The sequence below is a fragment of the Alligator sinensis genome, unplaced genomic scaffold, assembly GCF_000455745.1.
Source record: "Alligator sinensis unplaced genomic scaffold, ASM45574v1 scaffold1546_1, whole genome shotgun sequence".
Taxonomy (NCBI): domain Eukaryota; kingdom Metazoa; phylum Chordata; order Crocodylia; family Alligatoridae; genus Alligator; species Alligator sinensis.
Genome location: NW_005842689.1, coordinates 551,079 through 564,926, shown reverse-complemented (window position 1 = coordinate 564,926; position 13,848 = coordinate 551,079). Strand labels below are relative to the sequence as shown.

Here is a 13,848-nt window from a genome sequence, read left to right as displayed (position 1 = left end):
ATGCACTATTCCTAAGGCATCACAGAGAGGTGTCTGTCCAGCTTGTCTTGAAAAATCTGCAGCAAAGCAGATTCCACAGCTTCCCTGTGCAGCTTGTTCCATTGACTTATTGCTCTCGGTCAGCAGTTTTTCCCCTGAAATTTAATTTAATTTAATTTAAGTCTGATTTGTTGCAGTTTAAATCCCCTGCTTCGTGGCCTGCCCTCTACAGCAAGGGAGGACAGTTTCCCTCTTTTTTTATGGCAGCCTTTCAAATATTTGAAACTCCATTGTACCCTCCTTAATACCTTTTTTGCAAAACAAATGCCCCTTGTTTTCTTACAGGGGTGTAGGTTTTCTTGTTTTCTTAACCATTCCTCATACAACTTACATTCCAACCCCCTTTATCTCTGCTCACATTTAAATCCTCCCACTTTTTTTCCATCATTCTTAAGTTATGGTGCCCAGAACTGCACACAACTCCAGCTGAAGCCTAACCAGCACCAAGTTGAGTGGTACTATTATCTCCTGTATGTTACATACAACATTTAGATTAATACAGCCCAAAATTTCAATTACTGTTTTGTGTCAACATTTCACTGCTGACTTATGTTGAGTTAGAGAGTCAGAAGGGTTCAGGTATCTTTTCTGTGCAAATGTTTGTTAAGTTTCTTCTTAACTGTATCTTTGATTAGCTAAATAGATTAAACTCCTGTAGTCTCAGTGTAATACATACTTTCCACTACAAAGCATTTTTGTAGTTTTTCTCTGTATCGCTCAGTTTTTTCAGTTTTCTTTTTGAAGTGCTGAGAACAAAACTGGACACAGTATTACATTAAGGGTATGTCTACACATCGCCCTATGGTGACCTAGCAACACACTATGTCACCATATGGCTTACTATGGTGATACAGCAATCACATCTCTACACATGATCACCAGTTACATTGTCAAAGCAGCGCACTCCCCTGGGTATAGCACGCTGTTCCGGCGACATAGTGGGGAAATCTAACGGTGCACCGTGTGCATGGCACAGTAACCACCCATACTGCGCTGTGCTTCAGTACTTCCAAAAGGTACTAAAGCATGGTACCATAGCAATGTCACCATACGGCGACATGTAGATGCACCCTAATAGTCCCAAAGGCACTGTATATATACAGAGTAACTCCTCCCTTCTCTTGCACCAAAGGATCACTTTAACCATTTTAGTCACAGCATTAGACTGAGAGTTTACGTTCATCTGGTTACCTCTAGTAACCTTCAGATTTTATCCAGTCTTTCTAGGGTGCAATATTGCATCCTGTAATTATAACCCATATTATTTGTTCCTGGGTATATGACGTTTGCTTGTATTATAATGGAGGCATTTTGATTAAACTTAGCTTACCATGGATCTAGACTGCTGCATATAAGCAACTTGTCATTTTTTTTGTCATTTCATCATTTTTTGTCATGGGTTTTTTAATTTCACATATCTTCATGTAAGGCTCATAATCAGCTGAAGAAAAACATCTAAGCAGTTAGAGTTCATATGTGCCACCAAAGACACAGTGATTTCTTATTGAAACTTTTAATTTAGGACTTATAGTTAGAATCCAAGAAAGGTTTGCTTGTTTTTTCTTTTTAACAAAAGAAATCTTGCAGCTGGCTTACTGAAAATGCAAATTACAAGGTCTGAATTTTGGAGTGAAATTGTGAAATATATTAGGTTTAAAGAAAATTTCCCTTCTTCCACAGAATGTTATTTAGAGCGTGTTAGTCTGGGATGCAGTGGCTTGATACTTTTGTAGAACAGTTGTTATGCTAGTATGATACATTCAGTATTTAGTGCAAATGTGTAGTAGCCTACTATGTTATATAGCAATTTTTGTTTGGGCCAACTAAAATTCATAACAATCTGAGGCGCTAGCTCCCTTCTTTCCCTTTGGCAATCTCAGCTGTAAGTGGAAACCTTTTTTTTTTCAGAAACACTGAACTCTAATATTTTGATGGTGTTTACCAAATTCAGTCTGCTCAGCAAATCTTCCTGCATAGAGAGTTAATGCTGTGAGGCAAAAAATACTTTTATTCTGTTTTTTAAAACCAAAATCAAACCCTGATACAGAAGGTCCATATTTTGTCTATTTTTCTGACACTCGCTGGGTAAGCTCTATAAGGCAAGTGATGCCATTTGTTTCTTTCCATGCAGTGCCTCACTCAGTAGCACCCTGATCCTCTACTGCGGTTCCAAATTTTATGTAATACAAATATAACAAAGTCCAGGAAGCATTAGGTTCTTTTGAAGAAAAAAAAGAGAGCTCCCAGAGTATACTTTCAGAGCTACTGTAGCAGAGTTTATGTAAACAAGCTTGTTGCAGCAGCTTGTACTGTGATACCATTTCTTTTGGCATATGGGTTTCTCTGGCTCCTGGAGCCACTTAGCTCTGAGACTGAAGCTAGTCCATCTGTCTGTCCTTAAGGAGACCCTATATACAAATTCCTTCAATTAATGAGGCTTGTCATAGATTATAAAGCCCGACAGGACTCTTGTGATTGTCTAGGCTGCCTTCCCGCATACCGCAGTTCATAGGAAATTCCTGAATTAATTCCTCTGAATTAGAGCACACCATTTAGAAAGATACCCACTTGTGGTTTAAGACTGCTAGTGAGGGAGAATGTACCACAGGCCATAGTAACTTTTCTCTTGTTGGCCCTGAGATGGTCTGTAGCTCCTGTAGAGGTTCATTTCCATCACTATTAGAGATGGTGGTGATGGATCCAGCACATTGTGCGTAGTATTCCTTCCCCTCTCCTGTATAGTGTTGTAGTAGTGAGAGAGACCTTGGCTTCCCTTCTTACCGAGGGCCTTGAAGAGAGCAGTCAGCCAGGAATGCATTTTTCAGCTACACTGCTCTTTCCATTTTCTGGTTCCTTCATGTCAGCCTGCCCTCCATATACATATGTCTGCTCACTCTATTAAAAGGATGAGGGGCTTATCACATGTCATGTTGATCCCTAATAATTGTTTTGTGGTTCACTTTATTCCTCAGTAAATAGAAATTAAACCAAGGCAGTTTACTCTGAAAGAAACAACTGTTAAATCACTATGTTTTAGATTCCACTTACTGTAAGGATAGAATAGGCACACAATACAGTTACTGCAGGCTAACTTGACATGGTAAATTGTTCCCACTCCTTAGGTTGGTATAATTGTTTCATCTGTTCATATCTTTAGTTCTGATTCTTACTTCTATTAAATAGAACTCTTTCATTTCTAAATTTAGTTTAAATTTACATTTTCTTTATTTTAAAATAATGAGCAGGCCAGTGGCATTGTCTGGAACCAATGCAGAGGAGTAAGCAGGATATATTACAGTTCAGTCCAAAGCCTTTATTGGCATGATAGGTTATGCTGTGCAAGAGTTGCCACACAGTAAGAAAACAGACATTTACATTTATCTGCACTAAAAAACATCAGTCTAATGTGCTACTTCATACTTCAAATTCTCCTCTCTAGGTTTCTTTGTAAAACCATGTAGGAACAACAGATATTCTAGCTATTTACTTCATTCTCCTACATTACATCTCTTTTGTCTTAACTACCTGATCCTTAGATACTTGTCTCAGCTGGTTTAGGCCTTTAGTTTAACATCATAATTCACAGGTAACAATAAAGCTAGCATTAACAACTGAAACAAAATTCATCTTGGTGCATAGTTTAGCTCACATGCAACTTACTTAGACAACATCTGACAAGGACATTTCTTCAGGGGGATTCTACACTTCTCATCTTTATTCCAAAAAATGTAAAAATGCTGTAGTAATTGACCATGCAATGAGAAAATAGATTTACAGTTGTTTTGCTTGCTGGTATTTGGCTCTCTGTCTTCATGTAATTTCATTCCTTGTTGCATACTTTCTCATTTTCATAGCTGTATAGTAATAATCGCTGGAAGCATAAAGACAATACAGTGGATTCCGCTTTATAGAATCACTGGTTAATAGAATCAGCCGCTTATTTGAATCAATATGGGAAAACCAAAAACATTTGTATATTATTGCATGTAAAAATCGTTCATATTAGAATCACAATTTTTAGTTTTTGAACTCATTGAGTTCCAGCCTGCAGGGGGCTGGAAGGGAGCAGGAGGAGGGCAGTCAAGCAAGGGGCACCATGTGCATGTAAAGTACTTGCTTATCCAAAATCATATCTGCTATGCTTTCCTTTGTAGAAAAAAAAGATCTAATGTTAAGAACTTCATGTTCGGTATGGCTGTTGTCACCTTGTTATTGTATTAATTGCATTTTCACTGCTACAGTGATCAAGAGAAAAAATGAGCTTAATGCATAGGCGGAGCACTAAAAAATAGGCTAATTGTAATACAGGATGTAAAAGGAGGCAGTCGCCAACATGACTATTCTGTAAACTGTATGATGAAGCATTGGTAAAGCTTGTTGCTGACATTTATTAGATTTTCAAGGGATGCTTTTGCTAGTCTATTATAGCAGCAAAGAGTTGTAATGCTTCAAGAGACTCCGGTTTTTTGTAAGTGGATATAATTTGCTTTCAACTGGTTTGTAGAAGTGTACTTTAATGTAATCCATAAAATGTGAGTGTTTGTATACGTTCACAAACTGAACATTGTACATCTCTTTAAGCTAAACTAATGTAATTTGGAGCATTTTTGGTGTGGCATGTACAATTGCAGTGATCTCTTCCTAATTTAGACCTTATCTACCATATGCATTCTAACCAGTTTTTGGACACTGAAACAAACTGACTTTAGTACTTAAAGTGCTAGTTTTATTAGTTGTCACTTTGCTTCTGACTATATGGAGCACTGCACTTTTATAAGTACTATTAGCCCTGGATTTTGACCCATTTATTTTCCCATTATAACATAAGGTATTAAAATATAAAGTGGCCATCAGAATTTTAGGTGAAGATGACCACAGCCTGGTGCCTGAGCTCAGTTAATTGTATGTTAGAAATCACAAATTACCAAACAAAAACGATCCAAACATATTTTATGTAACTTTATGTATTGTTAAAAACAAAATCTTTGACACCCAGGCACATAGTTTCTCTAAATGTTGATGTCATCAGGAAAAGCATGTGCAAGGCTTTTAAAAACACCAAAAATATAGGAGAAATCTTTAAAAAACAAAAAAAAGAATAAAAACAGCACGAAACTATGTATTTTAAATTAAGCACAGACCAGAAGCTGTGAAATAAGAAATGCAGTTAAAATGTATGGTCACATATGCTTGCTTTTGGTACCAGAATTTTCCCTTTGTTACCAACATAAGTAGGATGGAGAATAAAAATTAAAACCTCTCAAGGGTGAGTTTGTTAGATGTGGTATCAGTCTAAATCGTGCATAAGCCATTACAGTAAAATCTGTTAATTTGTCTATTCTGGAAGTTCAATTTAGATGTATTGGGAACTTAACTAGAAAAGGTGTTTTTAAATGAAAGAACTAATACTTGGAGGGATGGAGTGTAATGCATAACAGCCATTAGGTCTGCTGTTGAACTTGAGGAGCAGAGTTAAGAATGTACAGCATTTCTTTGGTATGAAGTAAGTTAGATGCACATATTCTTAACAGTTTGTGTGATCTCCAAACATGCTTTTCTTGGAGGAAATTTATTGGCAAAACTATTTAATTTGATCATTTGTTACCAACTGCTAAACATTATGCTAATTTAGAATGCTTGAAAATAAAGTAAAACTCTTCAGTTGTAGCATATTCATTTCTAATATACCCACACTGCAATCTCAAGAACTTGATAATGTTTAGCTTCTTCAAAAAAGTAAAACCTTACACCCCCCTACCTGCCGCAGGTGCAAATGCCTTAGTTAAAAAGGCATTGCCTTACACTCCAATGCTATGGGTATCTAGATTTTAGTATGGGACATATATTCATCCCAATTTACTCGTTACTAGTTAATCAAGTCTTACTCAGGCAATATCCCTTTTGGAAGGTCTCCCCTTACAGTATCTGCTGGATAAAACAGAATAAGGTAAATTGTATGATCAGTCTAAACTGTAAATTGGGTTTCATACATAACTACTAAACAGCTTATATCATAGCGATACATTTCAAACAATACAATAATAAATGTTGTTAGCCTGAATGCTGTAATACAATTAAAGAGTAGATATATCATTTATGTTTATTTTGCTGCAGCAGTCAAGATTTTTCATGACAAGCCCTAGATTTGAATAACTACTTGCCTTGGCTTTGATTGGAGCTTCCTGCTGTAGTAGGATTTCATACTGGTTTGGCATGTGACTAGATTTTGATGCGATTAAAAAACATTCAGCTATTAAATATTAGCAGCCTAATAGGAATCTTATTTTTTTAATGTTGTGTTCTATATTTTTAGCAGCGCTGAAACCAGGTAGTTAGATTTTTATTTTATGGCCCAAGTGCGTAAAACCTGAAAATCTTGGTATATCGTAGCAATCAGCTCTATTGCAAGGGCATTTTCACAAAGCACCTATATCAGGGGTTGTCAACTTAGGGTATGCATACCCCTGGGAGTACTTGAGAAAACCCTAGGGGGTATGCGCGGGCAGGGACAGAGTGCTGCCATGCACCATCCCACACTGCTGTGCAGGTGCCACTGGCCTGGCCAGATGTGGGGGGTGGGAGAAGCTTGCATGCAGCTGCCACTGCTCCGCATTTGGCCGCGTGCCACCCCCTGCTCTGCATCTGGCCACCGGGGGTACACTGCTCTGTGTCCAGCCACACTGATCCAAAAGGGTTGACAATCCCTGACCTCTATAATTTAGGAACCTAGATCCTGTAGGCTTTCAGTGGAACATGGGCTCCAGAAATCTTAGCTGCTTTTCAAAAAAGTTCTGAGTGAGCTAAATAGGTAGAAGTATGCCTTTACTTAATTAGACCAGGATAAAGGAGAACATGGAGCTGTTCTTCTGAAGATGAAGTTTCTGTCCCCTAAATTAAGAATCTTCTTCTCTGACAAGTTAAATTTACAAGTTCTTTACTTATACCTCACGCATGAAGCCCACATATAATTTAGAGCAAAACGTTCTTTTCAGCAGAACACTATTTCAAAAAGAAAACATGTCGAAAAAACACGTGTAGAACTATCAGGGCAAAGAAATTATAATGGCACACAGACAATGTTTCACTGTAGTTTACCACATTTTTTCTTTTTAACAATATATTATGTCATTTCCATTTTCATTAATTTTTTTCAAAGTATTTTCACAGCTGCATATATTTGTGAAATGACATTGAAATGAGTCAAGTTTATCAATAACCTGTGTATAGCAGGTAGCAAATTCAAACATATTATTTCCCAACAGCACTTTTTCAGTAGGATATTATTAGCTGAAAGGTGTTTTAAAGTCATGGCATGAAGAATCATAAATGTAAACCCAAGTACATTGTGATGCTAATTAACGGACTTTTCTGAAATGTATGTGATGCTTAATATTTTTCTTAGAAAGTTTTGTTTAATGTTAGATCATTGTTCTGAAGGATATTAGTCCTACTGGAATTAAAATAATGGAAATAAAATGCATGTGTTACAAGTAGAAATGGTGGAGAATTACATGTGAACCTACTGTACGATACTGATTCTGTTTTCAAACAATCTGTTTTGCTGTTCAATAGTTGACACATAAAAATGCAAATATACTGTAATTTAGCACTTTTCAAATGGACCCTGTTCTCACTAAACAAGTGATAGGAAATGGTTTTGTTGTAGAAGATGTAATCATGCTTGCATGAGTACATCAAGGCTTTGCCCTTCTTGATGTGTAAACACAACTTCCATTAATACTAACATATTAGCCCTTAAAATACTAACTCTTTCTATGTGTTTGTTATACCACATCTTAAACAATATTATAATTGGCCTAAACGCAGTTAAAAAGTTCAGAGTCTCTTTACATGATCTTTTTGCAGAAAGATATTTCACTGTCAAGTAGGTAGGCAGGTCAGGGTTGCCAGGGACAGAGGTTGTACTTTCCACTCTCTCATTGTTCAGAGAGCTGACTAGTATCAGCGTGAATTTGCCTTTAACTTTGTCTCTCCCTGAGTCCCTGATGAGATGGGATTGTTTCTTGAAGGACTGGCTGCCTTTCTTGAGTCAAGACTTCATATATCCCGACTCACAATATTATCAATCTTGTATAGCACTACCATACAGAAATGAATGTGGAGGTGCTTATTCCTAGCATGTGAAATAAAATGCTATGCCACTTTTACATTATCACCAGAGTGCAAATGAACACATGAAACCTGGTTTTCTATTTTCCTCTTTGTTGTTAGTAGTATCAGTGAACATGGTAGTCCTGTTTAACATGATACTGTCTGGAGGCCCCTGTTTGCTTGTAAGCTCTGAAAATACAGATGCAAGACTGGGGTAGAGCTGGGATATAACAAAGGAATGAGTAAGAAGTGTCTGGTTGCAGGAGTCCTGGCTTACAAAAAGGTCATAGCCATTAGGACTGGTGGGGGTGATGTCAGCAGGAGCCACAGCCAGCAGAACAAACAAAAAAATCTAGTCTTGGAGATGCTGCATGGGAAGAAGCAGCAACAAGCTTCTGTCCTTGCTGGGTGTGTGCTCTGGAGACTAGTCTGAGGCAGATGCCCAGGTTTATCGAGTTACAAGGATCTCTATGGTGATACAAGGGAGGAGGGGAGAAGATCAAGAGTCCCATATGGGCTAGATGAGATGCTGTTTGAATGACACAGACCTGATTGGGAGATAGGCCAAGATGTTGAGATGACAGCAAAATACAAATTTGTTGGCAAAGGGATAAACTTGAGAGTGATCCACTTAAATATGGTAGCTATACTGGTGGACAAGGCATCATGAGATAGGATGTGAAGGAAAAGCAAGATCAGGGACAAACAAAGGTGACCTGAGAGAAGCAGATGAGATGGAAGGGAGCAAAGGAGGGATCTGGATGTGTGCAAACAGCAGGTACAAAAATACTGTAAGGGAGGGAGGGCAACAAGAGACGTGCCAATAATAGCAATAAAGGAGGGAGGTAGAGGTTGCAGTAATGAAACAGAATAAGAGGTGAGAGGTGCTGTGGACAAGGGCTGAGGTAGCAGCAAATGGGGAGTAGTAGGAAAGTGTGATTTAGGAAGGTAGATCTACCAGCAGAGTGGCAGTTGTAGAGGTCCTGGCCATTTTAAATCCTGGTTATCTGAAGTTCCTGTAAGCTACAGTGCAAGGCAGAAGACAGTGATGTCATCATTCTTTGTACTGTCATTTGGCCTTTGTGAAGCTCCAGTATCCTGGGGAGCAGAGGCAGGCTCTCTTCCACTGTAGCACTCATTTCCCTGGGCTTAGCTCCCTGCCATGGAGTGGACACCATCCTGCTCGCCATACACCAATATGTTAAAACATAAAGACCTTCAGATTCAGACTGAGGCAGGATCTCCTCCACACCAGGCATCTCAGATTCAACAGGCACTCCCTCACCATGTAGCCTCCATGAAATAACACAAAGAGTGGGTTTCAAGAAAGCTAAGGCTGGAGGTGGGAATGAGTTCATCTTTATATTTTGTAGTTTCTTTTTGTTTCTCTCATTCAGTTCCTTCACCTCCAAATCTGCAAGTTAAAAGTTTCATATTTGATGCTGCTGAAACACACACAGACAAATCTGGGCAGGCTTTCTGAGACCATGTAAATATCAGACCCTGAATTTCAAAGGAAGGAAGGAGATAAACTACCAGCCAAGTTCCTGTCATAGGAAAAATTAAATCTACAGCCTATCCTAGTGTTAACAGGGTACAAGGTGTTACTTGTCACGTACTGTACTGAAAGGTTTCATTGATCAGTGACTGTATTGTACTGTATGAAAAATCATCAATTGCCTTGTATTGTTTATAATGGACTGTACCATATACTACACAAATTTCCATATTCCAAGTTTTTCAATGATGCATGTTGCCAGTTAGGTCCTAAAACTATGTGGTGCTAATTCTTCCATATCCAATGGTGCTTTTGTGGATGCTAACTGCAGACATGCTGAACAGAAGCTTGAAGTTTAAAAGTCTTTCTTGTCTGTTTGTATAATGTAAACACACACACACACACACACACACACACACACAAAATGATGATAAACTTGAATTTGTTTCAAAGTATCATTGACAATCTAATGTTTTCTATGTGTGCTTGATTTGGGTTTAGAATTGATTTTTTTTCCGGAAAGCAGCTGTGTTTCTACACAATACATACTGGTATTTCTTGTAAGAGATGATTTCACTTCACAGGGCCAAGAATCTGTCTGAATCCTCAGGTAGTTGAAGTTGGTTGACCCTTTACCTGCTTTTCACACCAGTTTCATTCATATGAATTTAGCCATTTGTTTTCTGATGTGGATAGGGTGCACAGGCCTGAAAAGGACTCCATCTCTGAAGCATTAACAATCCTCATACTGCCTCAGCATTGTGCATGTCATGTAGCTTGGTCTTCTGCTTGCATCACAGTTGCATGATTGTGTCTATTCCAGGTCCTTACAACAACTTCAGTCTTATTCAGAAACAAACCAAAGAGCACATAGTAGTGCACCTCTTGCAGCCATGCAAAAGAGCTAGGTGCTTTGTTCATTCAGTGAGTGAAAGATGGGAATAGGAATTCTTTAGAGACTGCCCACTTAGCCAGAAAGGAAGGAGAGTATTTTTGCAGGTGCTGTTTGGGTCTCATGGAGGAGTAATACTGGCAGCTTGCTCTACTCTGGGGCAGAAAGAGTGGTAGTCACTGCACAGTTCCCTGGGTGAATACTGAGGAGATGGAAAATTTGCCAAGACAAATTAGGAGCATATTTTGTGTAATGTATAATGAAGAAGTGTAATAGTAAAGACATTGGGTGGATTTGTTGGCAGCACTAGAAATTCACCCTGGAAACCATTATTTGAGCATTGCATATAGGTTCAAACATATTTCTTCATCATGTTAATGCTACCCTGAAGTCCATTCAGGGTAAGATGGCTTAGTCGCATGTAAGGTCTATACCCCCAGCTGCTCTGTCATATCTGAAGTACAAATGAAGAGAAAACTTGGTTTTCACTACTTATTGTTCTTTAGTCTTTGTGGACACGTGTCCCACAGATAAAAATGAGAAGCAGCTGTGTCTAGCTTGTGAAATTGATGGCTTTCAGGAGTATCAGATCCAAGTTGCTAAGTTTGTCACAGCTTTGACTGTCAAATCAATGCTTCTCCCAATCTGTCAAAATAAAGGCAGTGTCTTTGGTAGTAATAGATTTTTTCTTATGAAAATTAAGAGCCAGAAGCCAGGAAAAGGAAATGGCAGATAGGAGACTTAAAACTAACTAGAAAAGAATTAGTCTTAGAACCAGAATTACAAATGCATAGAATTTACCAAATCTACACTAGGAAGACTGAGTGTTTCCATAGTATTTTTGCTGCAGTTGTTGGACACATTCATTTTACACTAGTGTAGATTTAGTGGAAGCTCGAACCACTTTAAGGAAACATCCATTTTCCTGATGGGGTCTTCAAACATCTCTGCCAGCTGAGGAGCCTATATTCTGATTGTGGAGTGCCTTGGCCTATTGGATGAAAAGAAAGAAAGAAAAAAAAGACACATGCTGCTTTTTTGGACAAAAAAAATCAGAATATATTTTTTATCTATTTGAAAAAAAGTCTGATATTTACCCCTGTTATCAACTGAATTTGCATATGGTTGTTTGCCACAATATCTGTTCTGTCTTAAAATAAATTTGCTTACTTGTGTAGTCTTAACAGTTTGGTTTCATTTTTACAATCTAATTTTACCTTAAAATATTAATTGGGAAGTGTCCTTAAATTTTCAATCTTTTGGACATTTTCCATTAAATGTCCTGGAAGAACATCTATCTAGAAGGGAGAGAAGCCTAGTAAAGAGTTTAAGTCTTTGCATTTTTGCAATTATATTTTTATTTGCTAATTTTATTTCCTCTTTTCCTGCCCTTCCAGTAGCTTTCATCGTTGAAATCATCTGTATGGTAAGTGCTCAACAGATGACTTGCTTTCTGGCATTATATTCATCAATGAAGAATTTTTTGTAGTTACTAAAGGAATTCTTCAGGGTAAACAAATTCTAAGCTTAGTTCTGTATATTGTTGTTTGCTTATTAATGGCAATGCAGTAATTGAGAGTGGTATCAAGAAATAACCTTGACCACATGGCAGACATTTTTGCAAAATACTGTCTTCATTAAAATGCAAATACAATACAAGTTGTTCTCCTATAGCAACACGCAAAAAGGAACATTACAATTGATGAATAAAGGAATCATCCACATATGAGAGTGACTTGGCCTGGGGTAATTCCTATGGTTCAGATGCTTCAGAGTATTCTGGCATTCCTTTAAAAGTCATTACCTTTCAATTACATACCTTCTAGAGGGCCGTGGAGATCAGAATGGTTAGCATCAGAAGCAAAAGTACATGAGATACTGTTTTAAAACCCTAAGTAACATTGAGATGTTTGTTTTGTTTTGTTTTGTGAATTATCATTTACCCAAGAATTTTGTTTCTAAACCATCTCTCCCAGGTCAGGACTCATGTCTACTGACCAGGCAGCAGATTACACCAGTTCATCAAACACAGACCAGTTGCTACTTTGGGTGGGAACAAACCAAAACTGAACCAAACATCGGAAAACATTCCTCTGATTTCTTCATTGTCAATGGCCAACACTTGGGATTTTAGGGAGCCCATGTTTTACTATGGTTGCAATGTCCATCCTTTTCCCCCACAGAATGTTTTTCTAGTGCATCTCCTGGTCATAGGGCTAGTACATAGGCTTCCCACAGAACTCTTTCTTTCAAAGTGATACTTTAAAAAATCTAGCATAATCAGAATATTGAACCTGTTTTAATATTTTCAGTTTTCACCATACAGGATCTTTATGCATAGGATCATAAAGAAGTGGGGACCCCAGAACAACTAGTCCAACCCCCCATTCAAGGCAGGATCAGCTGTGCCTAAACCGTGCTAAACAAGTGTTTTTCTAACCCAGGCATTAGCAATATTTTGGCACAGGGGTCAGTATAACAGAGACGGAGCTTAGCGCAAGCTACTTCCAACTTGGCCTGTTCTGTCACAGCTGTAATTATTGCCCCCCACTCCACTGCAGTGCTACCACTGCAGTTTCTGCCTACCACCTAGCCACCACAGAGGTAAAGCCCTCCCACCCTGCCACCCCACAACCAACCACCTACAAAGCCCCCACCGCCATGTGCCAGATAAAATGGCTCCACAGGACAGATCCAGCCCATGGGCTGTAGGTTGCCAATCCCTGGTCTAACCTATTATTGAAAACTTAATGAATAATCAGTTAGTAACCGGATCCCATATCTGACCTTGCTCAGAACTGCTGGAAGACCAAGCAGCCTATAGTTACCCAGTTGATTTTGCTTGTCTCGTTTGTATCCAGACCCAACATTTACCCTCTTCTAGTCTTCGGGGTTTTCTCCATCATTACAAGACTTTTTAAAAAATGTACATAAGCAAGAGATATACTTGGTCTCTAGAATTCTTGAGGGAAAGTTATCCCATTCTGTTGGTCTAAAATAGTGTACCACTCATAAATGCTGTTTAGCATCATTAGTTACTTTAGCACTTGAAATATTTCAGGTAATGAGTACCTCATCCTGCTTCATTCCAAATTCAAAACTAACTTTTATTGAATATTATTACGTTGCCTGCATCATTAATTTTACTTGATCTAGTAATCAGCTTATATCGCAGGTAGGCATTACTAACATGCCACATTTCTTGCATATAACATACCCCCAAATAAAACATGCATCTTGTTTTTGGAAGGCTGAGTGTAGAAAAAAAAGGGGGGGTTTCAGACTCATGGCCAACTGTGTCACTTCT

General features: G+C 38.3%; 1 protein-coding gene across 3 annotated transcripts in view; it reads left to right on the top strand.

The window, feature by feature from the left end:
* The window catches only part of PURG (purine rich element binding protein G), a 63,916-nt gene that overhangs the window by 27,991 nt on the left and 22,077 nt on the right, over positions 1 to 13,848 (top strand). The window contains exons 2-3 of one of the 3 annotated variants that reach the window (XM_025215943.1): positions 11,939 to 11,967; positions 12,518 to 12,701. The exons of the other annotated variants lie outside the window; for them this stretch is intronic. Coding sequence (XP_025071728.1) covers positions 11,939 to 11,954 — 16 coding nt within the window. The 3' untranslated portion in view covers positions 11,955 to 11,967; positions 12,518 to 12,701. Of the gene's footprint in view, positions 1 to 11,938; positions 11,968 to 12,517; positions 12,702 to 13,848 lie in introns of those variants that run through there. 3 annotated transcript variants of the gene reach the window in all.